Consider the following 15,523-nt stretch of genomic DNA (forward strand, 5'->3'; position numbering starts at 1 on the left):
TTTCCTGCTGCTTTTTGCAGCACTTTGCAACTCCCGGGCTTGTTGTGGACGTCCGTTGTAATAAGGGACTGTTGGCGATGCCCCTCTCATGAGTTTTAGGGGCTGTCTCCTGGTTTATGAAGGTTTGGGGCTGGCCATGCCGACTGCGTTTGTCTCCATGGCTCCTGGACCTGTGGTTTTAGGGGTGAGCGCAAGGACACATTGTGAGAGGGCGGGAGGGGGAGCGACATATGAGCTGGGGCCTGGTCGGTCCGGCTGGCTGCCCGCCCCATGCCGCTGCAGGGACGGCCCCGCAGCAAGAGGGCGCTGGCTGCTCGCGGCACTAGCTTAGGCTAGTAGCGCGCTGGCCCTTTAAATCGGCAGCAGAGCAGCTAGAGGCCGCCGCGGCTCCCGTGCGACTGGAGAAACGCAGGGCAGCGCGCTCGTTGGCCATCTCCCCGGGGCGGCCCGGCCCACCAACAACCTTCCCGGAGGCCGGACGGAGCGCGAGGGAAACAGAGGGGGAGGTGTCTTCTGAGTGACCTCCTGCCCGCCGAGACCTGCGGCTCCACTGCCCCCTCCTGCGGTGAGGGGAGGGGGTTGCTGGAGGGGGCTCGTAGTAGGCTGGGTAATGGTGGGGGGTTGGAGGAAGTAGAGATGGGGTTTGGTGGGGGGCTGGGTAATGGTGAGGGAGGGTGTCAGGGCTGTGGAGGAAGTAGGGATGGGGTTTGGTGGGGGGCTGGGTAATGGGGGGGAGGGTGTCAGGGCTTTGGAGGAAGTAGGGATGGGGTTTGGTGGGGGGATTGCAGGCAGTACGGATAGGGTTTGGTGAGGGGGCTGGGTAATGGTGAGGGAGGGGATCAGGGCTTTGGAGGAAGCAGAGATGGGGTTTGGTGGGGGGGCTGGGTAATGGTGAGGGAGGGGATCAGGGCTTTGGAGGAAGCAGAGATGGGGTTTGGTGGGGGGGCTGGGTAATGGTGAGGGAAGGGGTTGGGGGATTGGAGGAAGTAGGAATTGGGTTTGGTGGGGGCTGGGTAGTGGTGAGGGGGACTGGGGTCCAGGCTGTGCACTGGGGTGAGGAGTAGCAATTGCAGGGAGATGGTGTGTAAGTGGAGGGCAGGGACTGGGCGGTGCTGCAGCAGGAAACTGTCAGCCAACCCACACCCCCAGTTTGGCGCTAAGGAGAGCGATTCCAAGTTAAAAACAGAGAATAAAACCCTATCCAAGGAACGTCAGTGAACATGTGATTTAAGGAGGCAGGCTGGAATAGGCAGGCTTTTCCAGAGGTTGGGTGGACTCCTTAATCTCTCACATGCTGTGTGTCGCCTGTTTTGTTCAAAACTTTGTTTTTCTGTTTGAACAAGTTTCAGGCAACCAATGTTGTGGGTAAAGAGCAACCAGAGAAAGCTTAGAGGAGCTATTACAGTATTATTGTGTGAAGCAGCTTTCCACATTTGTGGGTGGAGGGGATTATTCAAGCAGAAATCACTAGCTGTCTTGAAGTAATAAGATGCCTTTTTTCAACATTTCTTTCCCTGGTTGTTGTGGTCAGGAACCTTGGTGATGGTGTTTTGAAAAATATTATTATAAAACAGCTATTCCATAATTGAGGGAAGGTAAAGGGAAACAAGATGTCATCCATATCCCTTTCCTTCAAACTTCTATATCTCCTTCATTCAAATCCCTTCTGAAAACCGACTTCTTCCACATTACTCACATGAATTGAGTTCTCTTTTCATGATTTTAATGAATCCATCAAGCTGGCATCTGATTATGTAATCTCTGATTTTCCTTAAAATACATCCCACACTCTGTCAGTGTTTGCCACTCTTGTCTAACTATAGATGTGATACGGTAAACTACAAAAACTTTTGGGTCAGGAGGCCAGCAGCAGAGCCCTTATTAATCAAGTCTGAGCTATAAAGTTTTTTTTATTGATACTATTGTGAGAGAGACATTCAAAATAAACTTCAGTTGTTGTGGTCAGTGTTTAACACCTTTAAAATCTACCTTTTTATAACTTACTCAACAGTTTAGATCAAAATGGGATTCATCTTTTCAAAATCTATGAATGAAAACCTGAAGAGTCAACAAGAGTTCATGCTCATGAACTCTCGACTTCAGGTAAGCATTTGTTGTACAGAATCAAGAAAAGCTATTGATTTTTTTATCCTGTTTGGAAAAGCTTACCCTTACATGGAAGGGTATGAGGGGTAGGGTAGTGCTAAGTGATTTCGTTGGTTTAACATGTTTATAAATAAGGAAAGTTTATAGCAAAAGTCCTTATAGCATCTTACAGGAGATAAATCCCATAGTACCCCTGTGATATCGGTATTATTCTCATTTTACAGATGGAAACTGAGGTACAGAGATTAAATGATTTATTCTAAAATAAGTCATAAATAAAGAATAAATGGTTCCTAAAAGTCCAGCCCTGAAAGCATGCCTTTGAGTAGTCCCACTGAGCTCAATGAGGCTACTTTTGTGTAAAATTAGTCGTATATTTAAGTGAGTCAGTGACAGAGATAGTAATAGAATCCAATGCTTTGCTCTAGCTACTAGATTCCAAAAGTTAAAACTCAAACATGTATTTAAATTTTCCATGCCCATATGTAGTCTCATGTTTGTCAGTTGCAGTAATTCCAAGGTAGTAGCAAGACTGTAACTTGTCTGTCTTTCCCTGGCCATGGAGCCAGACTAAGAAAGACCAAAGGTTGGGTATTCTATGCTGGATCACTTACTCTCCAGTTAGTCATTATTTTGTGGTTTGAGCATTGGCCTGCTAAACCCAGGGTTGTGAGTTCAATCCTTGAGGGGGCCATTTGGGGATTGGTCCTGCTTTGAGCAGGGGGTTGGACTAGATGATCTCCTGAGGTCCCTTCCAACCCTAATGATCTATGATTCTATAATGGAGATGGGGAAGAAAGCTTTTGACACTGAAATCTAGAAGTAAGCAATAGAATTACTCTTTCTTATCCAGGCAGTAATGAGGTTGTCTGCTGTGCTATCAAGTATTGTCATAACTTCTGATGGCATGTCTACACTGCCCAGCATTTTAGGGTAGTGGGTGTGAATTGCAGCATGCACCAAAGTGCTGTGCTGTAACTTCCCCATGGGGACACTACAAGTGCTGCAGTTCACACTCCCGTAGTCCGGAATGCAGGGCAGTGTAGACATGCCTCTAACTTTTCAGTTTACTGTAAGTCAATGGGGAGTATGTGGTTTAATCTAAAGTATTCTATATACTTTGGAAGTTGAAATCAAATACAGTGTAACTTAAAAATATCTTTCATTACAAATTATTGATGGATTACCTTTGCACTTAAATTGCCAGTAGGTGGCACATTTTAGCTTTTGGAAGCGTTGAAGACGAGTAGATTTTTAATATTGATATTTAAACTGAAATATTTGATAGGTGAACTGAATATTTGGAGGACATGTTTGTATAATTGGAAATTGGGGGGGGGGGGAAACCAGGAGCATGAGAAAAACATGCTATGGTCTTATAGCAGCATCGATTTGGTAGGTCTGGTGAAGTTGCAATAAATTAATGGGAAAGCGCTCTCCCATCAAATTCAGTACTCCACCTCAATGAGAGCCAGGAGCTATGTCGACAGGAGAGTGTCTCTCACTGACATAGCATGGTGCAGACACTGCCTTATGTAACTTAACATAATTTACATCGACTTAAGTTGCATCACTTACATCGACTTTAACCCTCTAGTATAGACAAGGCAGGAATATACTGCATCTGCCCAGAGAGCTTCAAAGAGCATCCAAGTCTACTTGGTTTAAAATGGCTAGTCCAAGGCAACATCAGAAAGGTTCCCAGTAATGCTAAATAATAGCTTTGCGCGCTCCATGATTTATGTCAAAAATGGGGGGAAGCAAATTGCTGTCTCTCTTCAGTACTGTAGATCTGGAGAAGAGTTATTTCAAATTCTCACTCCGGGAACAATATGACTGGCAACAATGCATGACCCTAAAAGAGCATGGGTTGATTTGAAGCAGGAGGGAATATAGAGAATAATTGCAGGTGTCCTAATATATAGAGGAAGGATCAATTAATGTAGTTTTCTGTTTCATGTCCATCAGGAAGAACAAATGGGTCATTGTACGTTCTCTGGGGCAGGGACTGTTGTGGCGGTTGTGGAGCTGCTGTATTATAACCTAAGAATATTGATCATAAATTTTGTGAATACTGTAAGTGACCTGGTCAGTGAGGAAAGGTGACTGTAGTTACATTGTATTGTTAGACTTTACTGTATGACTATATTCATCTAGCTTAGTAGGGGGCAGTTGGATGATCAAGCAGAAAAGCAACACAATGGCTATATATAAGTAACCTCACAACAAACCCTTGCGAGTGATGGGGGTTATTCTAAGCATGTTCTAGTTCCAGGCTGCAGCCTGAAGTTACACAGCTTTTTGCTAAGACTGGGTGCCTAGGGATCAAAGAGACACTAAGGCCCACAAAGCTACTTAGGTACCCAAGTCTTAATTTTAGGAACCATGTAATCCACAAAACTCTTGGTCAGCTGCCACCTAACTCTGTAGGCACCTAAACTCACTTGGTGCCTAAATTTTCAGGGTAAACATTCCCAAGGCACCTATATTTCAGCCTGTGAGCATGCACACTTCTGTCACAAACTAGGTGTCTGAACACCTTCTCCAACCTAAGGCCCAGAGTGCCCCATAAACTGGGAGAAAATTGATGGAGGAGCACCTATATTGCATTTTGGACCTGATCCAATAGGTGTACTTAGAGACAACCTAGATCATGGAAATCCCTTTGTAGATCTGGGCCTGAGAGGGTAAAAGGACTGGCAAGAATGTCAGGTGGGAGTTGAGTGCTGTTCCTGTTGAGAGCAGACTGATGAAACAGACACGGGTCCTGCAAGGATGCCTGAAAGCCATTGGCCCTTCCTTGGCTCCCTGGAAATTGTAAGACTTAGGGAAGAACTATGATGCTTGGGTTAAGATTTTTTTCCCCTGAAATGCTTTTGATCTAAGTAAATGATACTTTGTGGTAAGAAGGCTACCTGTTTACTGGAAATTGTCATAGCTCCTGGTAGGAACAGAACTATAGTTACTAAACCTAAGCTGACCTGCTGAGGTAATCATGGTTGATAGACCAGGGCCTAGGCTGATCTCCTATATGAGAGTAAGAAAGTTGCCTGATTCCAGTTGAAGAGAGGTGACTGCACAAGGCATGAAACCAATTCATAGAGACTGGGGTGTATGTCAGAGGTGCAGTTAGCCTAGTAACTGTGACAGCCAACATGTTTCTATAAAGGCACATCTGAACAGGGCTAGGCACCTCCTGAGCATCCTCTTGTGGCTAGAAGTGGCTGTGCAGCACTCTGCCTCAGTTTCCTCTTCACTCAGGCTCCTCAATAATGCTACAGAAGAGTTTGTCCAATAACATTCCTTCTTGTGGTCTGGTTTATTAACATAAAATGAACTAAAAAAATTAAAGTTCTTCTGCCCCAATCTCTTACTGTGCAGTCTCCACTCCGCCACCCAGGTCTGACCACTTTTAAGTTTCCAAGCTGGTCACAGCTTTTAGGCCCTTCCCAGGTTCCGCTTTGTCATTTCCCTTAATCCACTCTAGACTACTTTAAACACTGCCTGCGCTCTTCTAGCATTCACTCTCAGGCATGGGCAGCGGGTATAAGAGGTCAGGGGAGGCTCAGCCTCCTCAGACAGCTGGCCCACCACCTCTGGAGTCCACCACCATTGAAAGGATGCCCGGGCTATTGCCTTGCCTGCGCTTCGTGCCAAGGCTCCACTCCCACTTGTCCTCTTCCCCCTGAGGCCCCGCCCATGCTCCGCTTCTTCCCATCCCCTTCCGTCTGCATAGGGGCCTCAGAGGAGAAGGGGAAGAGGCACATGCAAGTGGTGAGTGGCCTGGAAGGAGTGCGGGTGGGCCATGGGGAAGGGGTGCAAAGAGTTGCAAACAGAGGGTGGGGGGGGGGCTCGGGAAGAGGCACGAAAGGCAGGCAGGAGGAGTCTTTGGGGAAGAGGCACGAGAGGCAGGCAGGAGAGGTCTCGGGGGGAAGAGGCAGGCGGGGACAGGGGTGGAGCATGGGCAGAGCTTCATGGGGAGGAAGTTGAGTGAGGGTGGCCTGAGGGCAGGTCCACAGTCTGGGCATGCCCAGCCTCCCCAAATGGAGGAGTCACGCACCATCCATGCTCTAAGGCCTTCCTATCTGGAATCTTTTATTTCCCAGGGGAGATCCATCACTCTCTCAGTGCTGTCTGTTTGTCAGCTTTTAAAGGTCAGCAGGCAAACCCCTCTACTGCTCCCCTGGCCCTCACACTTCTTCAGCTCTCTGGCCCAAACCCTTGCCTCCAGGCAAAGTTCTTCTACAGGAGCCTTCTGCTCTCTCTAGCCTCTGTCATAGCTTCCTCTTCCCCACCAGTGCTTTATAGAGACCATCTGCCACCTGTCAGGCACCATCAGAAGGTTGTTAATAAGGCACAGATTGGCTAAACCAGTTCCAGCTTCAAGGGCCCAGTGCACCCTATGATATATATTCACCTTCTTCACAGCTTCCTTCATTATCAAGCTTGATAATAAATCTATTGATATTAACATACTGTACCACAGACTATTCTCTCAAACTCACAAAAATAAAAAAAGTTGGTAATTCAGCCTCCATGTTTGTTAATAAATAGCTTGGATTAGGGTTGCTTTAGTTTGCACAGGTGACCCGCTAGCCCCTGGCTAGAGGAGCGCAAAGGTAGCATGCCTCCACTTCTCCACTCTATATTTTTGAGCCAAGTAGAACTCAGCCAGAAGAAAGAATTGAAGCCTGTAAGTTTTTTGTCTTGCTGCTGTTTTGTAAAATAATGCAGATTGGACTATCAGCCTGCTTTGTTTTGGAGGACTTGCTGTTTGTTTGTGTTATGCATTGATACGTGTCTCCAGGGCTAAATAATCCATCTCAAATCAAGTCAAAAGGGTTCCCAACCAAAAAATATAATTGAGGCTTCACTTTATTATATCCCTGCTGCTTGAGGGATCACACATGAAGCTCTTCCTTAAAATTATCAGATTTACAGTGAACATATATAATGTTTTTGCTTTACCTTAAAATTTGAATGTGTAGAAGAAAGAATCCAGGCCTTAGAGCATATATAAGACATTTTATAATGTTTATAAATAGGGAAAACAAAATGCTATACGAACACCATTTGTATGACTATAATGAAGTACCTTCCAAAGTACTGCTTCTGGGAGCCGTGTGAAGCCATGGCACATGTGGAGCGGGGCAAGCTCCAGACCCCACTCCCCAGCGGGAGCTCGAGGGCTGGATTAAAATGTCTAATGGACTGGACACAGCACGCAGTCCATAGTTTGTCCACCCCTGCTTTACATTCTAGTGGTGCTGTGTTTTGTTTTTTTTTTTTAATGTCTCTCTATGATGGAGACTGACATAAGAGTACTGTGGCATATTTTGTAAGTGGGTCATGTTAGTCATCTCTGGAGCAAAAAGTAGATAACTTAGAAGCTGATTTGAAAAGTTTTCTTTTCAGATGTCTTTCAATAACACTCTGAGCCCTGGTCAACACTACAAGTTTAGGTCGAATTTAGCAGCGTTATATTGATTTTTAACCCTGGACATGTGATGAAGCTGTTTTTTTTGACTTAAAGGGCTCTTAAAATTGATTTCTGTACTCCTCCCCCAACAAGGGGATTAGCGCTGACATCAACCTTGCCAGGTTGAATTTGGGGTAGAGTGGTCGCAATTCGACGGTATTGGCCTCTGGGAGCTATCCCAGAGTGCTCCATTGTGACCGCTCTGGACAGCACTCTCAACTCAGATGCACTGGCCAGGTAGACAGGAAAAGGCCTGTGAACTTTTACATCTCATTTTCCTGTTTGGCCAGCGTGGCAATCTGCAGGTGAGTGCAGATCTCATCAGCAGAGGTGACCATGATGGAGTCCCAGAATTGCAAAAGAGCTCCAGCATGGACCAAATGGGAGGTATGGGATCTGATCGCTGTATGGGGAGACAAATCAGTGCTATCAGAACTCTGTTCCAAAAGATGAAATGCCCAAACATTTGAAAAAATTTCCAAGGGCATGAAGGACAGAGGCTATAACAGGGATCTGCCGCAGTGCTGAGGGAGGGTCGACTGATGACATGGCTTACAGGGTATTCAAATCAACCAAGGGGGTGGATTTACATCAAGGAGAAACGCACACAACTGTCACATAGAATGGCCCCCTCAAGAATCGAACTCAAAGCCCTGGATTTAGCAGGCCAATGCTCAAACCACTGAGCTGTCCCTCCCCCTATTATTCCAGACAGGACTGAATCTCCATTAAACTTTTCAAGGTGCCCCTGACGGATCTCACCGAAACGATTGTCAGCCGTTGATTTCATGGAGGGAGGGGGAGCTAATGAATACAAAACAAATCTGGTCTCGTTCTTGTTTTGATCCACTCCATCTCTCTTATAAATCTTAGGCTGGCAGCAGACGGTACAGTACGACTGCTAGCCATTGTTGTCTCCTGGCTACTCGCCAGACAACGGTGCAGTATGACTGCAGGCAGGACCAAATCTCCAGGAGACAAAACTTAAAAAGAGAATGACCTGAAGTCACTTCCATTTATGTCCAGGTGCCCCGACAGACCTCACCGGGGTCTGCCAGGAGCACCCATGTCTGCCCACGCATCCCTGACCGAAGTCGGCTAAAAGAGCAGCCAGGAGATGACGACAATGGCTACCAATTTTAAAGCACCGTCTGCTGCCAAAAGGCGATGAGTTGCTGCTGTGTAGCAATGCATACCACATCTGCCAGCATCCAGGAGACACATGGTGATGGTGAGCTGAGTGGGCTCCATGCTTGCTGTGCTATGGCGTCTGCTCTGTCAGTCACTATTTAATCCATTTAACATGTAAATATATAGTGCTAATTTTTTAATCAGACTTTGTGCTGTACCAAAGCAGGTGCCTTTCAAAAGGCTATATTATATCTAAGCAGTTACCTTTATCAACCAAACTTGTAATCTCAAAGGATGGAAACAAATTTGTTTAACCATAAAAGTTTGTTGACTGGTATTAGTTATATTCCTACCCTGTAATTGTTTACAGGTTGAATCCTTTAGTTTGCCTGGATTTAATGTCAGGATAGCCAGCTTATAATGAGCCATATTATCTTGCTTGCTCTTTCTGAATATTGAGCATTAGCACTCTTCCAGTATTCTGGAATTTTCCTGATATTCCACACATTGTTAAAAACTTACATCAGCAGGCCAGAGATCTTCTCAGCCAACTCTTTTCCCCAACGCTGCTTGATATTACACTCCCACCTATTGCATATTTAATCTTTTATAGATGTATATGAGATTGAGTCATCGCCTTAGCAATAAAAAAAAAAAAAAGACAGTAACAGATATTTGCTTGCTGGAAGAAGGCAAGATGCCTCAGCAGTAAATTGCAAAATGGTTAATGTAGGATTGTGATGATTGGTTCTGCCAAAGTTAAAGAGCCATACTCCAGAAAGACACGCTAGAGGAAAAATGTTTCTGTGAAAGGGAAAATCAGCACAGAGAGATTTAGTAGGAAACAAAGTCATTGAAAAAAGTGTTCATGGGGAAGGCGTTGCTTTAGTGGTGTATCTGTCACCTTTGTATCACAGCAGATATCTACAAATATAAGCTATGATGATAAGATGCAGTGGTGTATAGTGAAGTCTTGGAGGAACTAAGTGAAATTTGACCATGATAGGAAACAACTGTAATTACTCCAATAGTAGCTTTTGGGTAGTATGGGGTCTACTCCCAAAATGGAAATTTGTATTACACAATAGCATTGTGTAAAACAGATGTCTGTTTTAATATTTTTTCACTGCATTGAAACTTTGTAGTATTGACTTAAAGCGGATGTACATCAGGGGTCTCAAACTCAAATGACCATGAGAGCCACATGAGGCCTAGTACATTGAGGTGCACGAAGGGTGAGGGGTGCGGCAGGGGGTCAAGGCAGTGGGTTGGGGCGCAGGAGGGGTGCGGGGTGTGGCCGTAGGTTCAGTGCAGGGAGTCAGGTGCAGAAGGGGGTTGGGGTGTAGGAGGAGTGTGGGGTGCAGCAGGGGGCTCAGGGCAGGGGTCAGGGTGCGGCAGGCGGTTCAGGGGCAGTGGGTTGGGGTGCAGGAGCAGTGTAGCAGGGGGTTGGGGTGCAGGGTATGGCAAGGGGCTCAGGGTAGGGGGTTCGACTGCAGGAGGGGCTCAGGGGGAGGGCTCTGGCATGGTGCGCACTGGGGGCAGGGCAGGCTCCCTGCCTGCCCGGCCTGCCCCCGTGCTGCTCTAGGAAGTGGCTGGAATGTGGGGGAGCAAGGGCACAGGGGCGTGTGCTGCTGTTGCTTCAGGTACCACCCCAGCATCTCCCATTGGCCGGGAACGGGGAACCGTGGCCAATGGGAGCTGCTGGGGGTGGTGCCTGAAGCAACAGCAACACATACCACTGCACCTCTCTTCCCCCATGTTCTTTCAACTTCCCGGAGCAGCGCAGGGGCAGGGCAGGGAGGCAGGGAGCCTGCCCTGCCCCCGGTGCGTGCCGGGCCTGAGCCGCTCTAGGTAAATGCTGGGGTATGGCGGGGGGGCTGTGAGGAGCTCGCGGGCTGCAGAAGATAACTTCGCGGGCCATGTGTTTGAGACCCCTGATGTACATAGTGCTAGCATGTATCGTCTGTCAGTACAGTTGGACATACAGCAGGGTTGAAAGTAACTTAAAGGACTTACCTGTACTCCGGAGTCCTTAGGAGAGCGCGGGGCCTCCACCAGAAGAGGTGGGGCCTTTAAATCCCCGGGGTCTTTAAATCAGGATTTAAAGGTCCGGGGGCTAGAGCTGTGGTAGCAGCAGCTGGGAGCCCTGGGCCCTTCAAATCATCCCCGGAGATAGCAGCCTCAGAGGTGGCTGGGAGCCCTGGGGGTGATTTAAAGGGCTTGGGGCTCCACTGTGGTAGCAGCAGCTGGAGCCCCGGGGCCTTTAAATCACCATCGGAGGGGGCTCCCAGATGCCGCCGGGGCCTTGGTCTCTTGTGGAGCTTTAAAGGGACCGGGGCTCCACTGCAGTAGCGGCAGCCAGGAGCCCCTGGCCCTTTAAATCACTGCCAGAGCCCTGCTGCTACTACCCCAGGGCTCCAGCAGTGGGGCTCAGGTGGCAATTTAAAGGGCCCTGGAGGGTAGCGGCAGTGAGAGCCCCGGGCCCTTTAAATTGCCACCTGAGCCCTGGGGTAGCGGGGGACTCGGGCGGCAGTTTAAAGAGATCGGGGCTCTGGCTGCTGCTACCACCCTAGGCCCTTTAAATCATCCCTGGAGCCTGCCGGAGCCCTGGGGTAGCAGCGGCGGGGCTCTGGTGGCAAGTTAAAGGGCCTGGGGCGGTATCAGCAGCCGAGCCCTTGGCCCTTTAAATCGCTGCCAGAGCCCTGCCGCCACTACCCCAGGGCTCTGGCAGGCTCTGGGGATGATTTAAAGGGCCCAGGGTGGTAGTGGCAGCCAGAGCCCTGGGCTCTTTAAATTGTCCCTAGAGCCCTGCTGCCAGAGCCCTGGGGAGGTGGTGGCGAGGCTCCAGTGGCTATTTTAAGGCCCGGGGTGGTAGCGGCTGCTGGAGCCCTGGACTCTTTAAATAGCTGCTGGAGCCCCACCACCGCTACCTCAGAGCTCTGGGGACGATTTAAAGGGCCACTGCTAGGAGCCCCGGGCCCTTTAAGTCATCGCACAAGTCCTGCTGCTGCTTCCTCAGGGCTCCAGCAGGAGGGCTATGGTGGCAATTTAAAGGGCCACTGCTAGGAGCTCCAGGCCCTTTAAATTGCCACCAGGGGAAGCCAATCTGCCTTGGTATGGCGCATCAGCTTACTTTCACCTCTGATATACAGCCAAAACAGACCCATAGCTGGATCAGTGACATCCTTTGTTTTTTGGTTACCATATAAGTGAAATACATTCAGTGACAGGAGAGTAGTCTTGGTTTCTAAAAATCATAAAATCTGTATTGAAAACTTGACTTTTGAGCCTTTTGAAACCATTGCACTGGAAGACCCAGTGCATCTGTTTTACCACTGTCTTCACAGAATAGACTATTTTGAAAAAAATTTCCAATAAGACAAAGGAACATCAAATCTACTGTTGGCAAAACATAAACTCCAGAGTCAGAAAATGTTCCTGCATATTAATCTTTGATAGGAGCCATATAACCTTAAAGAAAGTAAATATACTAGGAAAGTAACACACTTCAGCAAATCTGGTTACTTATGAAAAATATGTTTAAGGTTATAGCCTCCCTGTCAGTACTGGGAATCCTACCAATTTCGGATCCGTTTTACCTTTTGTGTTCATAGTTGATCCCTGTTTAATAGTAACTTATTTGGATTTGGCACAGATTCCCCGTTACACTGTAAATGACCAAGAAAATTTCATGTAATGCTAGAAGGTAAAGAAAGTATAATTACTATATATTATTTAAAATGACTTCTGGATCCTTTTGGCAAGTGTTTCCTGAAATGCTGTGCAGGCAGGGAATGAGCCCAGATGTTTTATGAAGTGATTTTTTTTTTTTTTTTAAATGCTCTTCTACAAAAGGCTGGAAACCTGGGGAGGAGCGATGATAGACTAGCTGCCAGCAACTGGCACCCTAGGTGAACCATGCAAACAGTACCTCCCACCCCCAAACCCGAAGGGCAGATTTAGGCTGAGGTTTTTGGTAAACTGGAAAACACTTTGCCCTTTTTTTTCTTTTAATGTTTTTTTTTTTTTTTTTTTTTTTTAAACAGAGGCTTAATTATTCTGTTTGTCCGTCCATCCATCCGTCTGTCCAACCAATGTTTCTCAGATTAGATAAAACAGAGACACGAAACTTTCAAAACAGATTTGTACACAACAGCTAGATGATACTTCAGTCCAATTTCAGATAAAAATGCATTAAAATGTTAATTATAATTATTATTACAAATCCAAAATCATCTATTATGCTATCCTGCTTTAACTGCCATTGTCACCACATCCAATATAGAAAGAAATAAGAAAACTCTTCAATTAACTTTAACCTGTATTTACAAAACACTCCAAATAAAAACACTCTGTGCTCTTAAAACATGACTTTTCTTGCTTTCTAAAACATGCTCTCTTGTACCATTGTTGAAAGCAGATATGTTTATCAATTTTAACTTTGAGAAGCTACATTTCCCATTAGCTACGGAAACTGGAAAAGTTTAAAAGAATGCATAGAGCTATAAAAATGTTTGGGAAACTGTCTGTGAGTTTATTTTCACAAACAAACTTCAGTACTTCAGGAGTTTCTCAAGTTGTCTTGAAAAAGCCTGAAGCTCACTGCACAAATCTGTAGCATCGGTGTCTTTTGAATTTTCATGAGTCAATGCTAACTCCAGTTTTATACAAAATTCTCTTATCTGTTTTGCTGTTTTCTTTTTCAAGCTGTGGCTATCGTATAGAAAGCCAAATACAGACTCTAGCTGCTGCATCTGTTGAAATCCTTCATCAACCAAGTGAATAGCAGTATCAAGGACTGAAAAATAGAAATTCACTTTGAACCTTTGTTTTGAGTTCTAAATGAGTATGTCTCGTCCTTCATACAAAAACGCATGTTTCTTTTGCTGAATGTGAACTGACTCTGGTTCAAATTCTGTTGGAAAGTCTATTTCTTCAGCAAGTGTGAGAGAATCTACCAGTGTTCTTTCAAACCCCTCATCACTTCTAAATTCCTCCAGAATATTTTTAGTTTGCTGCAGTTTTTTGAATAGCAGAATGTATGTTCAAGTGCTTTTCCTGAAGCTGCTTACTAGTGGGGTTAATCTCAAAGGATATTGTACCACAAAATGAGCGAAGTCACAAATTTGAATGTAGAAAGGCCATTTGCAAGAGCTTCTGCATCTGAACATGCCGTATTGCCAGATGATTCAGTAAAGATAGCATCATCAGAAATTTCAATTAGGACATCATCAATGTTTCCAAGTTTCCAGCAAAGAGGCTTCAAAGCATCAGTGCGACTCTCTCATCTTGTCTAAGTGGTTTCACAGTTAGAGAATTCATGTGACAAGTCAGAATCTCCCAACAGCATGTTGAGCCTGAGGAAAAAAACGTAAACACGTTGCACCAGGTCAAAGAAACTGGTTGCTCCCAAATAGCATCTAGCCGGCATCATTGACAACTAATTCAGAGAATGCACACTGCAAGGAACGAAAAAAGGCCCTAGGTTTGATTTCCATCATTCTCCTTTGCACACCATTGTCTTTTCCCTTCCCATTACTCCCATTATCATAGCCTTGGACATATAAGTTTTCAACAGATAATGACATTGTTTCAAACTCTTGTAGAATAGTTTCAGTCATGAATGCTGCAGTCATCTCCTTCAGTGGTACAAAACCCCAAAAATGTTCCTTTATGAGCACTTCAGCATTATCTTCATCTGCAGACTTTTCCATATCCACAAAACAAATGATCATTGTCATTTGTCCAACATGACTGACATTTGGTGTACAGTCCCCTATTATTGAAAAGTATTTTGCAGAATGGGCAGCTTCTATAATTTTCTTTTTAATGACATTTACTAGGATTTGAATCAGTTTATTCTGCATATTTTTTCCTAAATAATGAACCTGTGTTTCATGATCAGTTATTTTACATAAATGCTCCTTCATGACTGGATCAAACAAAGCTAATTATTCGACAACTTTTAAAAAATTTCCATTGCCTGGAGTGTATAATTTTTCATTTCTACTGCAGCCACAGAATGCTAATTTTGCCTACTGAGAACTCTTACTAAAGCAATCAGATGGTCTAATATTTGTTGCCAATATTCTTCTTTTTCCTTAATCACATATAAATGTCTTCGATTGGTTTTTTTTTCCCTTTTTTCAATCATAATTCAAGTTCTTTCCAATTTGGAAAACATTCCAAATGTTTTGCTCTTCTTTCATGTGAGGAGAGAATTGAAGAGATGTTATTCCAGTCCTTCGAACCATTTTCAGTAAGTGATGTACCAGTTGCTTGATTTCTAAACAACTTGCAGCAAAAGCAAAACACAGAGTCCTTCGACACTAAATATTGTAACCAGTTTTGATGAATTTCTTCCCCATTAATGAGTTTCCTCTTGTAATGCTGAGCAGAGCATTTAATTTTATTTCCCTCCTTAAGGAAGGGAAATTCATGAACTTGTTCGGGTCCATGTTCCACGAGAATTTGCTGCACACTGTCATCACATCTGGGCCATGAAGCTGGGACACCATACTGTAACTTGTTTGTAACTTCCTCATCGTTTCTTCCATCTACTTCATTTACTTCAATTTCTTCATGCGTCTCTGAAGCAGGGGCGGCTCCAGGCCCCAGCACACCAAGCGCATGCTTGGGGCGGCAAGCCGTGGGGGGCGCACCGCCGGCGCCACGAGGGCGGCAGGCAGGTTGCCCTCGGCAGAATGCTTGCAGAGGGTCTGCTGGTCCCATGGCTTCGGCGGACCTTCCGCAGGCAAGCCGCTAAAGGCAGCCTGCCTACAGTGCTTGGGGCAGCAAAATGCCTAG

At 45.7% G+C, this 15,523-nt stretch overlaps 1 protein-coding gene across 2 annotated transcripts in view; it reads left to right on the top strand.

Moving 5' to 3' along the window:
• The first annotated feature begins 475 nt into the window (after nucleotides 1–475).
• PLGRKT (plasminogen receptor with a C-terminal lysine) overlaps nucleotides 476–15,523 on the top strand; it is a 45,746-nt gene continuing 30,698 nt past the window's right edge. The window contains exons 1-2 of one of the 2 annotated variants that reach the window (XM_032777932.2): nucleotides 476–565; nucleotides 2,008–2,103. In XM_032777932.2, the coding sequence (XP_032633823.1) occupies nucleotides 2,023–2,103 (81 nt within the window). In that variant the 5' untranslated portion in view covers nucleotides 476–565; nucleotides 2,008–2,022. The remainder of the gene's footprint in view (nucleotides 566–2,007; nucleotides 2,104–15,523) is intronic. The other variant, XM_032777941.2, reaches the window with a different exon arrangement.

The sequence above is a fragment of the Chelonoidis abingdonii genome, chromosome 6 (assembly GCF_003597395.2).
Source record: "Chelonoidis abingdonii isolate Lonesome George chromosome 6, CheloAbing_2.0, whole genome shotgun sequence".
Lineage (NCBI taxonomy): Eukaryota > Metazoa > Chordata > Testudines > Testudinidae > Chelonoidis > Chelonoidis abingdonii.